General features: G+C 32.6%; 1 protein-coding gene across 10 annotated transcripts in view; it reads right to left on the bottom strand.

Annotated features, from left to right (window-relative positions):
- Positions 1 to 14,499, bottom strand: part of LOC131667770 (phosphatidylinositol 4-phosphate 5-kinase type-1 alpha) — a 40,854-nt gene extending 26,355 nt beyond the window's left edge. For 4 of the 10 annotated variants that reach the window (XM_058941453.1, XM_058941450.1, XM_058941449.1 and 1 more), the window contains exons 1-12: positions 13,389 to 14,498; positions 12,393 to 12,430; positions 10,808 to 10,936; positions 9,939 to 10,187; positions 9,715 to 9,867; positions 9,454 to 9,618; positions 9,162 to 9,377; positions 8,866 to 9,077; positions 8,603 to 8,735; positions 8,439 to 8,526; positions 4,533 to 4,595; positions 978 to 1,055 (exon numbers count right to left, since the gene is read on the bottom strand). In XM_058941453.1, the coding sequence (XP_058797436.1) occupies positions 978 to 1,055; positions 4,533 to 4,595; positions 8,439 to 8,526; positions 8,603 to 8,735; positions 8,866 to 9,077; positions 9,162 to 9,377; positions 9,454 to 9,618; positions 9,715 to 9,867; positions 9,939 to 10,187; positions 10,808 to 10,936; positions 12,393 to 12,430; positions 13,389 to 13,581 (1,717 nt within the window). In that variant the 5' untranslated portion in view covers positions 13,582 to 14,498. Of the gene's footprint in view, positions 1 to 977; positions 1,056 to 4,532; positions 4,596 to 8,438; positions 8,527 to 8,602; positions 8,736 to 8,865; positions 9,078 to 9,161; positions 9,378 to 9,453; positions 9,619 to 9,714; positions 9,868 to 9,938; positions 10,188 to 10,807; positions 10,937 to 12,392; positions 12,431 to 13,388 lie in introns of all 10 variants that reach the window. The other 6 variants (XM_058941445.1, XM_058941446.1, XM_058941447.1 and 3 more) reach the window with 4 other exon arrangements.
- Between the last annotated feature and the right edge of the window lie 4,030 nt (positions 14,500 to 18,529).

The following is an 18,529-nucleotide window of genomic DNA, read 5'->3' as shown; positions in this document are numbered from 1 at the left end:
TGCTTTCAGCAAATATGAAATAAATGATTATGCATAAATGACATTATTTTAATAGATTAATGAAGAAAGAAATGTTTGAGAGAAGATAAAAAAATGATAGTGGAGATGAGGAGAAAAGAAAACTGAAAAGAGGCGAAGCAAACTAAGGTATGATAAGAAGCAGCATTGTCAAGGGGCGTTGAGCAGCACGGTGTCGGTAGCTGGTAGGGTACACAGCTCTTTCGCAGCTAGCGTCGATCGATTGTTCTTTCAGCCCGTCTCGCGTTCCGTTCGCGTATCAGGCCTTTACTCGCTTACTCTCACTCTCTCTCTCTCTCTCTCTCTCACTCTACCTCGTGATCGGAAGACAGGTGAAGGGTTTCGAGACAGGAAGCTACCCTACACCTCTTGATTCATCGGAACTTGCTCTGCCGCCTCGAGGAAGTCGTTTACCTTGCAAGTTCGTTTTCGACTCAAATGCAACTCTCGCCACATCGATTTGTATGTACAATTTTCCATCAATTTAAATTAGAGGAACAGTAACGGATATTCTTTATAACAACTAAGCAGTTACTACTTGCTTTCGCTAAATTTAAATTGATCTGGTTTCTAATGACAAATTAATAATGAGGATGGAGAGTGGATTTTCGATATTTGAAGAAGAACAAGGATCCAGTAATTGTTCAGGAGCATACTGAACAGAGATATAATCTGACAACAGTGAATGCTCGCTTTCTCGTACGGGTATGCAAAATAAAGTGAATGAAAATAATAAAATGAAAAATAATCATCAGCATAAATAATAAATAAAAGTCGATTGGGAAACAGATCGGGCACAAGAAAAATTGGTTATCGCAGTGGCTTGACATACAAGCAGCGCGCTGCATAAAAGCACGTCGAATGCACAGATGCAACTGTTTCATAGCCATCGTGAGGTATATACGTCAACTTGAAACATGTATAGATAAAATAAAGAAGGCTATCGGTGGCCGACTTACCCGTTGAGTCGAAGTCAGCTTCTAGTGGTCTCACCGGCTTTGAGATGCTCTTCCTCTTCGAAGGAGAATGTTTCAGCGCTGCAACACAAAAATCCCGATGTGAAAGAAGCTCTTCGGTTGATCCCTCTCCTCAGTGAATCAGTTGCCCGCGCAAAGCGAGCTCAATCGATATCGTGTCGTAAACGCTGCTGGTGCACTGCATGTAGTTAGTCACGAAGAAATTCAAACATTATTTGGCGTTTTTCGAAGTAAAACTCACGCTACTGTAACTCGTGTCATTGTTTAAGTTACTTCATCATCTGAATCACTTAACCATCGTTGTACTTCGAATTCCTCATTTGAAAATATTTTTTTTTTCAATTGCTTAATATCAGTTAACGTTTCATAAAATCAACTCTCTAAAATTGTTACAATTCACACAAGCAAACTTAATTCTCGGTGCTTAAAGAATGCAAAAGGCGCAACGAGTGTACTCTTGTCTTTGTATATCTTTTTTGTTATTCTAATAACACAAAAAACAATTAATGCAGAAAGAAATTCACACTCTTATGAGTTCAAAATAAGAGACATACTCACTTCAATAACTTTTTAGTGATTTTATATATGGTGTTGAATTCATGTTTTAACGGAATTCTGTTGACACTCAAGTTTCTAATTGGAAAAATATCGGACGAATCAAAAACAAACGTGTCGATTGCTCATTCAACATCATAATAAAAAAAAATTACAATATAAAGATACTGCAAAACGTTTTCAATTAGTTCGTCTAATTAACTTATTTGATTTCGGAAAGAGTGAAAAAATTACTTCCTACAACAGATCTATTACTCATTTAAGTTCTGGTAAAACTACGTATTATTAATCATTCAGCATACGGCATCTAAACAAAATCATTTTACAAAAACATAGTCAGATTTGAGTGAAGATGAACTAAAAATGTCTGTATGAATGAAAACACATAAAGTAACACTTGAGATAAAAAAAATCTACAAACTTTACGCAAAATGTAAAATTCTAATTATTGTCATCATGCTTACATTAAAAATTTCGTGCTTTTTCTTATTTCGTAAGTTCAACTTACTTTTACGTAAAGTCAATTATTATCATTATCGTCAACGAAATATCCAAAAAACGTCAATAGTTGTTTAAGATAAGTGAAAAATCAAGTACGCGGCACTAATATGCCAATTAGAAAATATGGATTTTACGTACTGAATCGCTAAATAGAGCATCATTCAAATTTCATGACAGACCTTTATCCCAACTCGTCCCGTCGGAGCTTCGAACTTTATGTCTTGATTTTTTTGATTTAATTCCTAAAGTATTAAATGTTTTATATTGTTAAATAGTAATTTTTCAAACAATTTGTATTATAAATAAAAAAAAAATAATCAACTGGTTTATAAAAATATGTAGTTTTTCCACTACATTAAACGTTAATCTTTGAATTAGTACATATTAATAGTTAGTAAACTATTATTTATTATTTAAAAAATAATTATAATTAAAAGATGAAGGAGCCACATAGCAAAAACCTACTATTGATACTTTATTATAACCGTTGAAATGACAAAAAAAATATCGACATTGAAGACATTGCATAAAAATTTCTTCGATCATCATACTCTTCGTTTTACTTGGATAAAAGAGATGTATCAATTTTTATAACGCGAAGAAGTATAAATCCTATCACTCGTTACTTATATTGATCTTTCACATAGATGTAAACGTTACATGCATTTATAGAAAGGACCGTAAAATGAAAAGTTCTATGAAGCTTATAATTCTTGTTATTAAATTATTCTAAGGATTTAGGAAACTATAATTTACAATTGGGACGAACGCTTTGATTTTTTGATTTAGCAAGGAGAGGTAATAAGATAATACAGGAGAGAGACAGTCTTAAAGAATAGTGAGTTTTTTAATTCTATATAGAATTATGAGTGGAAAAATAATAGAATTAAAATAACATGCATCAGGTGTCTAAAATTGTATAAATATAAAGTTGTGTAGCATCTCAAGGACAGAACAAAAACATATCTTCATATACAGCAAATCCACAGAACTTTCAATTTGTATTTGGCTAACTACCTGTTCGGCAAAAATATTGTTTATATTCTGTGATAATCACTTTTAGATCTAAACCTGCCTCACGTCAATAAGAAAAAGCTCAATCAATATTTTATGTGGACTATTTTTAACATATTTTCATTGTCGAAACCAAGAAAACTAGAAAAAAATCTGTCACCTGTCCAAAGAAAAAATTACTAAATGTTAGAGTGTTGCTTCAAAACTTTCGAAAACCTCACGAATTCTTAAATTTAGTATATTTTTCAAATTCTTTGGTTTTCTGATAGAAATATGCCTTTCGTAGAAAAAAAGTAAATTGTTACAAGTTATGACTCTAATGTTCCAGAAATTAAAAATTACTATAATCAGCTTTGTGGAGTTGCATCAGATAAACTTAGTAATTAATAATAATAAAATCAACTCCTGAATTTAGTAAGTCTAGACAGAAAGCAAGTAATGTATCTTGTAATTATCTACATGTTAAATTTTACTTAGTAGTACATTTTTCTTGAAAAACCGGTATAGTTCTGTAGATTTGTCTCTGTGCGTCAACTACAAATTAAGGATTTTCTTTTAGTGACAATTCTTGGTACATGTAATACGTGCACATCCATTTGACATGTATATATAGCCGGAGTAAATTTCTCCTTTTTTAATAGTTTGATCTTATAATGTCGAGTCTTCAGATGTAGCAAGTTGAAATGCCGAAAGATAAATAATTTTAAACGTTCATTTATGAGATCTCCCATGTTACAGTACTTGGAATATATGCTCCATACTACAAAACCAATCGAATTTTATAAAATGTCGGAAATAGAAAAAGAAACTAGTCGAATTTAAAATTTCTGCAAAAAATTAGATTTTAACTTAAATATGTTTTAATATTCACTTATAGATCTTGCTGGTCACTTTCAATTGACATTATCAGTAGAAAAAAGTGAATTTTTAAGTTATAAGATTGACCTAAAATGACATATATGAGTGTGTATGTGTGTGTGTGCGTGTGTAACGACGTTCAGTTCAAATTTAAAGAGGAAACGAGCAAAATTAAATAAAAATAAGATTGGAATCACTAAATATAATTGGCATATTGAGTTATTCAGCGTTGTAAACGAAATATGTATTCAATAGTAAACCTCAATAAATCACATTTAATAAAAAAAATCATGACGTGCATTTTGTAATGATCAAAACATTCGTCGAGTTAAATTAAAAGTTTAACTACTAAATAGGAATAAAGCTAATTATATTAAAAGAACTTAGAATTTGATAAAATTGAAATAAAAAGAAAAAGAAGAGGAAAGGAGTCGATAAAAAGAGTGACAAATAAAACAACAAAGACAACATGTAACGATGAACAAGCAAGATATAAGGTAATTGGATTGTAAAAAAATAGCCATCTCATGTATTGAGTGATGTATAGTAAACAAATAGTTAGATAACAAGACAGACAGAAAGACAGTGACAGAGAGATAGCAAAGTTACCTATATAGCTGGTGACGAGGTTACGGAATTTGCGATGGTTCCCCTTAATCTCGGGCAGGTCCACTTAATTAGCATCGCCAAATGACAATAGGCGAGTGGCAGTTTTATTGCAAGTTTCATTTGATTGTCGATTTGGCAGGTCGGGTTCAAAGGGTTGAACACGAAAGAGAAGTGCACGGACACAGAAAACATCACATTTAGCCAACTCAGTACTGAACATTATCTCGTAATGTCCAATTAACGCCAAATATGTATATTCATATATTCATGTATCTATCTATACGACACAATGTATTTTTAATATATAGAGATGGATTATTCAACAATATGTTGAAGTACAAGAAAGTGATAATGACAGTAAAGTAGAACACAGCAATAGATTTGAAAATGTCACCGAAAGGATTAGTATACGTAGTTCTTTTTATAACACATACGATAATGCTTATTTATCAACACATAATCAAGTCCGCAATTTAACCCAATTTATGGTTACAAGTTCGACAAAAATAATCTGTGTATATATTATCCAAGAGGTACACCTTTCAGGTAAAGTTTTACAAACCTCAACACTGCAGTCTTTTATACAATTGCAAGTATAGTTCTGATTTGTATTATCAAGAAAACAAAGAACTAGAATGAAAACTCTTTAGCTTCGTAAAATTTTGAGTGAATTTCGCTGATCTATGTTTCTGGTTCGACATTTGTTTCAAATAGAAACCTTGACTATTTGTAGTGTTGGAATATGTAAGTAGTGTTTTTCTTACGTAAAATTAATGCTTATTTTATTGTAATAAGTAGTGAAGTAACTGTCTGTATGTTGTTGGATATAGGTCTGGTACAAAATGAAATGTAATTGTTTCTTTGTTAGAGCAAATGTTTATTTGAAAAATATAATTATGTACATTGGTGTCCACATAATCTCAATAGCTGAATATTTAAAAAAATTAATAATCAGATATTCTATTCTATTTTGTCTGTAATTCATTATATTGCTACTTATACTACGGTTTCGTTGTAAAAAACTATTTTAGAAGAAATTTGTTTCACTAAATCTCCATACCCACAGTCCATTGTTTTGTCTGAAAATTCGCGTTGTTTCTAGTACTACAGTACAAGAAAATAAAAATTTATAGAATTTCCATCGCCGCCTATCTATTTTCTACTTGAAAATCTAATTTAACAAGAATTTACACGTACTATTTTACCTTTGTTCTATAATTCAAAATTAATTGCAAAACACAGTTTAATAATTTGTACAGCATTATCATAGTAAAACATCGGGTAATCGGCTCATGTGATAACATACGTTGATGTTATTGATGAGGTGCAATGAAAAAATGAATGTATGCAAAATTCGACGTTGATGCACTGTTTTGACTTTTTTATAGTTACATACATAATCATAATATAATCTTAAGCACATTATTTTAATGTTGCAAGGTGCCTTTTATGTTTGTACAATTATTAAATAAAAATATTGCAAGATTTTATTATTTACAAAAAAAAGTTGTATAAATCATCTAGCAAAAATTGAATATAAAATTATTCTCAATTATAACCGAATTATTTCTTAATTATTTCTCTTACAGATCAATGAAGTTTGATTAGTCTATTTGTGATGGAACTGTTATCTTTCTTATAATTAAATAATATGTAGGTAAATACAAATATTACAGCGGTATAAAATTCAAAACTTATTTATATAATACTTATTTTTTACTGGCAAGAAATGCGTTCAACTTTTTTTTTCATTTAATTTATATATTTTATTAAATTTAATGATTTACGTTCCATGCCAAATCCGAAATTGTACGATTTTGTACAGTACAGTCAGTTTTATACAGTTCGCTTTGTGGCAAGTAAAAATTGACTCCATAAAAATTATTGTACTAAGAGCAATCACCGAGACCTGATCGGTAATAAACGTGTTATCTTAATGCTAATGAAAACAGAATCTCAAATCTATGATATTACTCTATCAACTATTAGTTTTTAACGTATTTAGATGCATAGTCCGTTTTTCACTGACACATGTATCAGTTAAAGTGGAAAAAAATTACATAACGAGATCAGAGAACCTTCATGTAATATTTCAAAAATGACTACGTCATGCGCAACTAGTTTCATTTTCTTACAATTCTGTTGGCAGTCAATCACTTTGAAACCTTCATCAATTGACATAAAATTCTTAAGATTGCTATTTTCTAATACCAACACATGTACCGCTTCCACAAATGCACTCCACAAATAAGAAGCTTCATGCAATTTTAACTCAGTACAACAATTTTATACAGGATCCGTCAATTTTTATTTTGTAGAAAATTGTTTGCGTAGAACAGGCACTGTACAATCTCAGCTATGACAAAGAACATAAATAATACTCCGAAACACCGGCGAGTTTTATTTTGCGCGAATCGTGCATTTAGAAACTAGTAAATAGTAAAAAATATATAAAATAACAAATAATATCACGACGATTAAATATATGTATATATATCGGTGTTATTAAGCAATTTGTTCATTTGTGTTAATTTTAATTTTTTTCAATACATTACTTTTAACGCAATGCAAATGGATTACTTGCTTTTATCTTCTCATCATAACAGAATGAGGTCGTACGATTGAATCAATTTGGTTATTAAAATAACTCCCATTAATTTAATGATTAGACGATAAAATAAAAGAACAAATTGTTCTCGGTTTTAATACCGTTGACTAGCCCGCTTTATTTTGGAATATTTATTAACTTAAATATAAGTAACCAACTCGTGTATTTAGTATCGTTTTTCATTTAATGACGAGAAAATCCGGTAAATGTTTTCATAAACGTTTTTTTATGCTAAAACTTCTAAGTAATCAATTATTCGACTTGCACTAGTCTTTAAAACTTGGCATATTTAATGTTTATAGTTTACATTCTATATTTTTTCAATATTTCGTATAAAATACTCAGCTATTTTTGTGGACACCAAGCTTTGTAGAAAATTACGTTGTAAATATTTAATCTGCATAAAATCAACGTCATAAAAAAGATACTTTTTTACGTAAAAAGCTTAACTTAGAATTGAATCGACGGAGAAAAATAATAAAAAGTTAAAATATTAGTTATTGTGTATGTGTGACAAATTATATAGAATGTACAAACGAAGAGTATATAATCTACTTTTTGATGACGTACAAAAATATAAAAATAAGAAAAAATATAATAGTATTTTTATGAAAGACTTAGTACATGATTATGTGTTACATGATGAAATATACAATTCCTTAACATCGTCATTTCGCATTCAACAGTCAGTATTCTCTCCTTTCTATACAAATGTTTCTTCCAAAAGGATTCAAATAGTGATGAATGAAGAATATTAAATATGATGTTCGACTGGTAGAAACATTTATTAAGATTTATTAACATTGCAGTAAACTTTTAGAATAATTGATGTAAAATAACAAAATTTGTGCTAAATTTTTCTCAAAATATTTCCACCAGTTAACGATAATTGATGAATCACAGACAATAATCGCGATGGCATATTATCATTGGAAGTAACAAAAATTATATAACTAGCTTACAGCTTACAGCACAATATTCTACTGTTTGTTCAAATCTGAATAACATATTTTTTGAAATACATATTTTTCCCGAAGACAATTCCTCATCTTATGTAAAAATATTCGCACGAATTTGAAGTATTAAATTTTAAAATTATTAAAAATAAATTCATTCATTTAAGCAATATTAAGATGTCGCGTTTTATAAGAAATTTCCTATTTTGTGATTAATTTAATTCACACTCTCTCTACAATCAATTATTATTCATTTGGAAAATTTTTATTAGGAATGAGCTTTGTTGAGTACTAACATCGAAGTCAAGTGTGCTACTAACGGTTGATTCGGATGGTACTTACGTGATGGTATTTTTTTGAAGACAGTTTGTGCCATGAATTTTTGGAAGCGCTCAGCGTAAAAGCCTGGTCGATGTACGGATACCGTGTCCTATAAACAATTTAAAATTGTAAGAGATGTTGATGCTATTACGTTGTTATCAATTATAACGAAATCTTAAACTTACGCCGTCGTGAACAATCGACTTCAATGTGTGCTCGAGTTTTTTCTTCAGTCTGTAACTTTGAAGAATGTCAATAATACCGATAAAGAGCAGAAGACGTTCCCCTCGTGCATTCCTCGCTGGAATACCACCTGGTCTGCTTGAGATATTTAAAAAAAACAATATAAATATTTCACAATACCAATTTATTAATACATTACATTGACGAACTAGAGACGCGAAGTCTTCAGATGACAATACTTTTACATAAGAAATCGAGTACTCACGGAACGTCCTCTTCTTCATCAATTGGTTCACTTTCAGCTTGAATACTTTCCATAGCAGTGCTATGAGCAACTAGCCTTTGCCGATTTATGCTACGAGATCTGTTTAATGCAATTGCTCCTAGCCTATTCTCTTTTACTTTATCGCCTCGCCCGACACCCTCCGTACCCGACTCACCTCCATCTTCTTCTGCACTCGTCGATAACCTCTGCTCCTGTTTTCATCGTCAGAAGAAATAAAGTTTTGAAATATTTCTTGGTAGTATACAGTCACCTGTCAACAAAATAAATAAACTCACGGATTTTTCTCTTGCCGCTTGATCCAGATTGTGTATTGCTAACAACAATGAATAATCCATGATTTTGAAACTTTCTAAAACTCTACAATCTCGTTGAATTGTTTTAATTAGTGCAGTATATGTGTCTGATTCCAAAAAAATACCCTCTGGATGAAATTCCATAAAATCTAAATCTTTATAGGTTGGTGACTTCTTTGCTCTTTCTAACTTAGATGCCTGTAAAAACAAAAAGAAATTAATTACAGTTATAATTTCATAAAAAATCTGAAATAGCTAATAAGTTAGATCATACTTTTCTTTTATATGTAGAACCTTTCAGATCGTACTTTTGGTGAAGCTTAACCGATGATGGTAGAAGATTGTTCATGGCAACAAGCCGAACATTCTTACTATTACATCGATAACAATATAAACCAAAAAATTTTGGCAGTAATGTTCTTGGGTTTTGATTAAGATTCTGAAAATGGATTTTTGTTGCAATATAGAAGGTTATTTTGTAAACATAACTTTTTATTATTTGAATCTTCTATATTTTGTTTTCAAAAATATTTACCATGTAATAACCAGGCAACAAAGTCTGTAAGAATTCACCTTCCTTGTGTTGAACGGTTTTTATAATAAATTCATCATCATCTGTCAAATAAAATATACTTCCACTAGCACCAGGATTGGATAATTCTCGCAACGGTGCACTGCACATTGACATCTAAATAAAAAGAGCATATACAATAATTTTACAAAATTTTATGTTATGTAGACTTATAATATAAAACTAACCAAAAAGTCGTCTGGTTGAATACCGAATAAATCTCTAAAATAACGAAATGCAATAGGTGCGTAGTTTTTAAATTTGAACTCTGAAAAATGGTGAGCTGGAGTGTGATTTGACCCTTCATGGGGGAAATTTGTTGTTTCCACTGTCATGAAATCCTGCATAAGTAAATCTCGTTCAGGTTTACTTGCAAGGCCACCAATGGCATGTTGTATGCCTAACTGAATAGATCCCATAATTTGCGTGGTTTGGATCTGAAAATAATTGAAAAGTTATTGAACCATAACAGAACTTGATGCATGTTTGATTAAATGAGAAATGTAATCAATCAAAATTAAAGATTGGATTCCCAAATTACCCATTTTGTATTTTTAATGTATTTAACTTTAATAACAACATATCCCATATTATTAAAATACTTAATAATGTACAAAGACCAAACACTTGAATTTCACTTTTCATTCCATCGGTTACTACTGTCGACACAAGTTTGCAAAACATCTAAAACTGGAGTTAACTTTATTTATAGCTGGACAATCTTTAAAGTAAAACTTAGCACAATATTAAAAGAGTCAAAATGAATTTGTAAGCTGCTAAAGTCAATTGTAATTATCAACCTCAAATTTAAAAATAACTTTTTCTTTAAATGTTTTAAAAAAATTATATTAACTAGTTATAAAAGATTTTCATTTATTGATGTATAAATTTGAAGTTAAAATGATATTTAATTAAAATGAATTCATTGACTGAAGTTAAGTTATTTAACTGAATGTAACATTTAATATGTGATTCTATACATAAGTGATATCCAACACAATACTTTGAACTTATTAAATAGTCAATAGCACCCTTTATACATATATCACATACATACCTTTTTGTATGTGATTTCTCCTCCAACTCCCACTCTTCGATGTCCAATTTTTCTTTCCTTTTCCGATTTGTTTCTTGAAACACCAGATGATGTTCTAGGACCTCCACTGCCATATTGAGCAGTTGTACTCTGTATCATAAAAATTCTTTATGTATTCTATGAATATATTTCAACGTTTCTAGTTGTGTTGCAGCTAAGAAGTCAAACTGTACACAGCAATTGCTATCTATGTTATAAATTCAACTATCAACTCAAAAAATGCATTAATCACAAATTCACTTGTCTTCAATACAATTACCTTTACAGCGGAAGATAATTTTTCAGGCAATGAACAGTACATTTTTTTCTGTAATATTTAATAAAAGTTTGAAGTTCCAAAATTTATCAAAAGAGAAAGGTATTAACTGTTTGTTAACTTTAGGGCTTATTTCTAACCTTTATTATTTATGGTATACAGGATATTAAAAATAAATGAAAATAAACATTAAATATGAATATTATTTTATATAATTTCTGCTATTGTGATCATTCACAATTGGATTTTGAATTGTTTAAAAAAAGAACCTTCTACAATGCACATTTTAATCATATATGAAGTTACTATTTTCATTTTGTATTACAATTGTTTCTTGTTAAACATAAACTTGCATACTTTTACATGAAGTAATTTTTAAATGTCATTTATTCAATTTAATAAAATAAATTTATTAGTTAGTGTTAGTTTGTTTAATGTTTGTCTACAAAAAAGTTATATAAAATTTAGCAATGGATAATATTGTGTTTAAATAAAATAAAAGAGTTACTTTCAATTTCTTTTAATAATAATAATAATAATAATAAATATCTTGCTATATCACTATTCATTAAATGATACTTTAAGTATTTTATTTGTATATTTGTATATTAATAAAACAAAACAAAAGCACTGTTTTATGTGTGTGTGCGTGTGTGTGTGCGCGCGCGTGTGTGTTTATATATATATATACACACACATAGATTATAAAGTAGAAAGTGGAACAAGAGACCTTGAATATGACAATGGCCTAAGACTGCACTTACAGTTTTCATTGGAAGGTCTTTGGGCTGACATAGTTTAGAGTCAGCTGTTTTTGTTAAGAAAAATTGTTTATGCATATTATATGGATGAAGGTTATTATCTTTTGAATATGCAAGTGTTTAGGATTTTCTAATGAATCATCAATGAGATGTGTTCTAAAGATAAAATCATTCTGACAGTTGACTGTTGAATGTGAAAATATGATAAAGTTAAAATCATATTGAGTGATAAAATAGCAATAACTTACTGGTAAATATCTGATATTTCTATTAAATTATATTTATTAAATTATATTATTTTATTAAAAATATTAAAAACATAACTATGTAAGCCCTGAAAACATTAATTGCATTTGAAGTGAATGGTACAAAAAGCATTTGTCTAACTTCTTATCTGCAATCAAATATTTTACTAGATTATAAAAATTCATTGAAAATGTACAGTCTTCCTAACTATGTATAAAAAGAGTGCTTGGTACATGTAACAATGTTTTGATTATAACAGAATCATATGCAAATGTTCACTTACATCATAACCTGTGAGTGGATCCCCAGCCATGGATTTATCTGAAATAACATCAAAAGATATACTGAATCATTGCATACTTGTAAATTTCAATGAACAGTGGTTTTTTCTTTTTTTAAATGTTACTTATTGTAGTTGCTTTTAGTGAGCTTACAAAGACAATTTACTAAATGACATTTGCTATAGCAGAGAAGGTAAATTGATATATTTTTTTAGGATTTATTCTGAAGACTACTTGACTCATCAACTGTGAAAAGGCCTCGAAGCCGCCACGCACGGTCGCTTTCATTCCTTGATTCATGAGTGTTGGCTCGAAGCATGACGTCAAAGTAAAAGCCTTCAAATGTATATTTCGGATTATCTCACGGTTATGCTGATTAAGATCTTCTTTAGTCAAGCGCCGATCGTGCATCTTATATACGCAATCATTATGAGTCTTTTCGTTGTAAGTTTCTAATATGTCGAAATAGAATTTCCGGCGGTGACACGAGCGATGAGAAAGTTATTGTACAGGTATATGCATGTGCAGGTAAGTGCGAACAATAAGTCTAATTATAAAATTCCTTTTGCAGTGTCAACTGATTAAAAACAAAACAAACCGTAAATAAATAAATAAACAGCTGTAAAAACATGATGAATTAATTAGTTGAAATTATAAGGCGCATTCGTCAGTGGAAGAATCAAGTTGCGGTAACCCAAAAGCAAAAAGAATCGATTAAGTGCGAAAAAGGAGACACTCTAGTGAATTGTTGCGGGGAAAGGCGACGGCCGAGACGAGACGGCGAGGGATACGCGTTCGTATAGGTATGGTGTGTGCACGGGTATCTGGAGGTTATGTTTGTAGAGGTAGACACTTTTAAAGGGATCGAAAGGGAAGCCCCGTAACGGAGCGAATGACGTTAAAATAAGTAGCGGCTAGTGGAGCTGCTCGGAAATATAGGCGAAGAAGTGGAAGGGGGTGTACGGTGCAGTAGGCGTGCATAATGAAAGGCGACTTACGGTCTTCGTCGGTGGAATCGTCGTGACCATGGTCCTCCGTGGAGTTGGCCGGGCCCGGGACAGTGAGGCTCGACTCCATTACCTCGATCTCGTCGACGTCATTGCCCATATTACTGCCAGGCTTCATTCGCCGAGACGGGAACTCGTCGTCACTGTCCAGTTGGAGTTGCACCCGCGGACCTCCGGACGACATTCTGACGCCTTGGTCGATTCGCCCGGTCGCCTAGTCGTCAATTGCCGCCGTTACAACAGCAGTAGTCGCCCACCCACGCGAGCCCGCACTAGCACTAGCACGAAGATACACACAGCCGCTGCACTGCCCTGCGATGATCCTCTGCTCGGCGGGCAGCAGCTAGTGTCAAGCCGGGTCTCGATGCATCGACGTGATCGCGGTAGACGACCTATCGGCTGCAGAAGCTGCGCGCTTGACAGCTAATTCGCCGCGCGCGGCCCCGCAAGGCCGCCAGCCCCTCGTGCATCCTGCACGCCGACCGCAGCACTACTTTGTCTAGTGTCGCTTACTCTTGGCACTACCGAGCAGCAACATCTGCTCCCTCGCCGCTTCCACGATGATAGCTACGTCATGCACACGCGCACAACGGGCAATAGCGAGCACTACTGTGAGGCTAGAGCCACTGTGGAATTGCAGACTGGAGTCGGTGCGTGCAGGAGAGGCGAAGACAGCAACGGGCTCACAGCCACGGGTGGTGACAACGATGTCGAGTTGCAAGATTCGGCTTAACCCGTTAGCCGTACGCCCAAGGCGCCGTTGTCCCGTTCTTTCTTTCTCTTTCAGCCAGATTCCACGCTGCGGGACGGCAGTGGACGAACAGTCCGGCCTACTAATCAGCGCCCGTACAGTCTCTCTTACGCAGACACGCTGCTGGCGAGTACCAACACACGTCACGCCAGCGTACGTCACCGCCGTCGCCGTCGATGCATTCTTATCTCCGATTCGCGCGTCTGCGTACGTGTCTATCCTCCACGGTGCGTACGACAAAGAGCCACTGTGAATGTTCTCCTCGGTCCTCTCCTTGCTTGCCTGTAAAATACACACTCACACCAATACGAATATCGCTCCGTTTTTCTTTTCCCCTTGTATGAACATACACGATCACGGGTAATATACGCATATGTATATAGGTCCGTATGGTGTAAGTTATCTTTCGATGGAGGGTGCAGATTGCTATTGACCGGACGCCATTTTCCAGTAGCTCTTGATGCCATCCTGTGGTAGGAATCCCAGGCTCTACCTAGTTACGCCCTCTCGTCGTAGACGAAGATTCAACCGATTCAACGTCTATATTTGATAATAACGATCCAATGCTACTACTGGTAAAACAGATTTTGATCCACCAGAGCACGACCTTTTCTACTGAAGACTATATCCTCGGCATTCAGTACCGACCGACATGGGTACCGACATCGTCGGTTTTGCGTCATGTTTCAGTTTCTAGTCGTCCTACTATATGCGCTAGCCCTACAAATTCTACTCTTTCAAATTTTTCAATTTTTAAATCAATACACTTTGTTTTAAACAAAAAATGCGCATTAACTGATTTATTTGAGTCATTTATATTAAATTTAATCTTTATTTCGTATTGAGGGCCTTATCACTGCTTGTATTTCACAGGAATATCATTAGTTTCCCCAGTTTTGTATAACTACTGTATGGACATTTTTCTGCAAATGGAATCTTTAACAGATTAAAGAAAAACGATTAATCAAAAACATTAGACTTTACCTATAAATCAAAGTTGTTATTTCAAATTTCATTAATAAACTTCATAAATCCTAATATGAGGTATTTGCTTAAAACTTTGACGTAAGTAAGTTGAACGCAGTTTTATTTAAATGATATATATATATATATATATATATATATATATATATATATATATATATATATATATATATAATAAAAAATGTGATCATAGTACGACATTTTATGTAAAGTAAGCGCAGTGTATTACGTACCAGATGGATGGGGAAGATAAAAATTTCATTCAAGACTAGCTCAGTAGTCCGTAATTTCCTTTGAACCAGATTAACGAAGATGACGTCTGCGATAGTCGTCAGAATAATCTTTCATGTTCATTAGTTTGATTGTTTCATACTGTGATAGCGTACTTACTTTTGAATATTATCTTGAAAAGTAATCAAATGAACTTGCGGTTTATTGCAATTCATAATATGTTAGCAGAGACAATGTTGAGAAAGCCTGGCGAGACAGTTAGTCAGTAAACAATCGTCACATTTTTTTAATCGATTTACGGTAATTTACGATTTTATGAAATTCCATCTGAGTATTTCTACAATATTTCAATGTAAACGTAGAATGGAAAATTGCAGTGGTACGCATGCGACTTATGCCCATTCAATGTAAACATAATTAGGACCAGATCTGTACCCGATAGTTTTTCGAGTCTAGAGTGCTTTTTTTCTCGAATGAGAAAAGGCAGAAAGTGTTTGCTTTACCAATCTTGTAAACGTTCAAATAGTAGCAAATGGTCCTAGGGTAGGATTTTCGATTCTTTTTTATAATCTGTCTTATATTCCTAGCATTTCATATTCAATTAAATTTAAATTCCTTGTTTTGATTCACTAGACAGTTTTGAAATGACGATTGTATTAGAATCATCGCTCGACAAAATTTGATCAAAATTATTTGATCAGGTGTTTGATGATAAATAAGTGGAATGAGATGAAAAAAACAATAAAAAAGATGACGATGAAGCAATGCATTGGAAAATCGAATTACTCAAATATAGCTATTCTTGTTCAGTGTTTCCCTACGTTTCTTTAGCAATTCTGTTTTTGTCTTGGTTTGTCACTTAAACACAAATATCGCTGCGAGCTTCTAAGTAAATATATAAAGTCAAAATTGAAGACATCACATTGTGATACAGATAACAGAATGAAGCGAAAGTAGATCCAGACTGTTGTAAGATATTATTTGCGGTGAACAAAGTCTGAGTTATACCATTTAATTTTTAATAGAGGCCGCCTATCGGCTATCGAGTCAAATGGCGTGAGTTTTCGTTGGTAGACGCCAGAGAGTAGCGATGTTAGTTCAATGTACTCAATATATAACGGCATTTGCTTCATTTAAACAGAATTCAAGCTTGATACGTCGTAGAGAGCAGTCATAAATCACAAATTATATCTAATTGAAACGTAAGAAAAACAATGCCATTTGTGTGCTTCAAAATGACATTCAATGATTTCTATGTGAATTAATTAGTACGCAACATTGACCTTGGTTTCACTAGAACAGATTTCCTTGGTTTTAAACAAGGTTATTTAAGCGCTCAGTTTAAAAAATCAAGAAGAAACAAGAAACGCTGTTTAAGCAAGTATCAGTCATGATGATACCGTGAAATTATTTCCAATTTCCTACAAATATTCTAACAAATACTTTTTGTCATTCGAAATCTTTTGGATGCAACGCAGGAATGATCAACATTTTGAATTTTCTAAACTAGATTGCACTTTGAAATAATTGACAGAGTTCCAGACAACCTTCCAGAATGTAATTTACACTGGCTAAAAGTTTTTTTAACAAATCTACTTTTGCAATCTAAATCATCAAAGAATGCGACACTTGAAATATCTTTATTCAATATGCATTGAGCATTTGATAATTAAAAGGTATTGTTGCCAGTCGGTGTCGATGGTGAATCTTCGTTTCTGGAATTTTACAGTAGCCTGGATGTACAAAGACAAGGGCATTCGTAATAAAGAAAAGCTCTGGAAATATCTGAGGTATTGTTTGAAACTACGTTCTAACAAGTCTTATCTTTTGCTTGTTATTAATGTGATTTAAGAGAAAAGTGATTTAAGAGAATTGTGATTTAAGAGAATCTTGATTTAAGAGAATTGTGATTTAAGAGAATATTCCAAATATGCGCTTATATTCATTTCAAGTTTTTGTCCCTATGCATCTGATTCACCTTTAGGTGAGATACGTTGCGCTTTACTTGATTACTTCAAAAGATATTGACAAATTGAGCATTTGATATTTTGCGAGAATAGCCTGGTACTAAATGATTTCAAGGTATTATTTGACAACCGGGACACCTATCCTCGTATGAGCTAATCCAAATGAAGATTATGAATTATTAACCACAGTCAAGTTATTACGAATTTGAATTTTCAAATCTTCCTGTTTTTTCACGTCGTCACGACAATAAGATCATCTTAGTTAAAATGAAATAATTAATAAAATCGTGTAGTTTTAAGTAAGGTAAATCGATTTTTTTCCAAACTAGACGATGATTTTATCAGTATAGACTAATTAGTTGGTGTCTAGACCAATCAACGTGTACCTTTATATGAAGTTTTAATAATTCAAGTTATCAACCATCTCAATTAATTAATACACTTTTTTCAATATTTTGGAATTTCTGCCGAATTGCGATGGTCGTTTGTTGTGGTACGTAGCTCTTCAGGAATCTTTCTCATTTACTTTGTTGACCGAAGAAATGAAAGTTTTTTTCTGGTGTTAGCGGCATCCTGCGAACGAGAATGTTGGACTATCTACAATATACAACTATCCTGTTAACTGTACTTTGAAAGTTTTAATAAGTTTATTTTCTGAAAAATGTAAGAGATAAGAAAGAAATATTGTTGTTAGAGAAAGCTCAATAAATAAAAATATTAATATAGCTGCTGAAATAAATAGGTAATGTATTCTTTACTTGTCTTCTCTTGTAAAAGCTAAATGTTCTCACTTATGTACTATTCGACACGATCGTAAGATTGCTTGTTGTATAAAGTAAGAGGACAGCAAGTACGAATGACTACTGAAAAATATGGCATGATGTACTTTGGAATCGGGATTGGAAATAATATTACATGAGATTTCTGGTGAATGACGTAACTAGTTATTAATTGTTCTTGCGTAGGTTTATCTTATTTTGTCACCTGCCCTGAGTTAAAGAAAACGAATACGTTAGAATTGAGATCACTGGTTGCGCGCAATTTACATGGTGTAGTCTAAACTTGATCAGCATTGGCGCGTACTTATTTAAAGACAAAGCCAGATCAATCGAGTTTTCAAACGAATAGTTGCAACTGATGAAGAAGATTGAGAGATGGAGAGAGAAGTGTTTTTTCCGTTTGGCTAATATTTGTATAAG

Source organism: Phymastichus coffea, unplaced genomic scaffold (assembly GCF_024137745.1).
Source record: "Phymastichus coffea isolate CEN01 unplaced genomic scaffold, Cenicafe_Pcof_1.1 PCOF00070, whole genome shotgun sequence".
NCBI classification, from domain to species: domain Eukaryota; kingdom Metazoa; phylum Arthropoda; class Insecta; order Hymenoptera; family Eulophidae; genus Phymastichus; species Phymastichus coffea.
The sequence above is the reverse complement of the archived record's forward strand: the minus strand, read 5'-3'. Positions and strand labels throughout refer to the sequence as shown.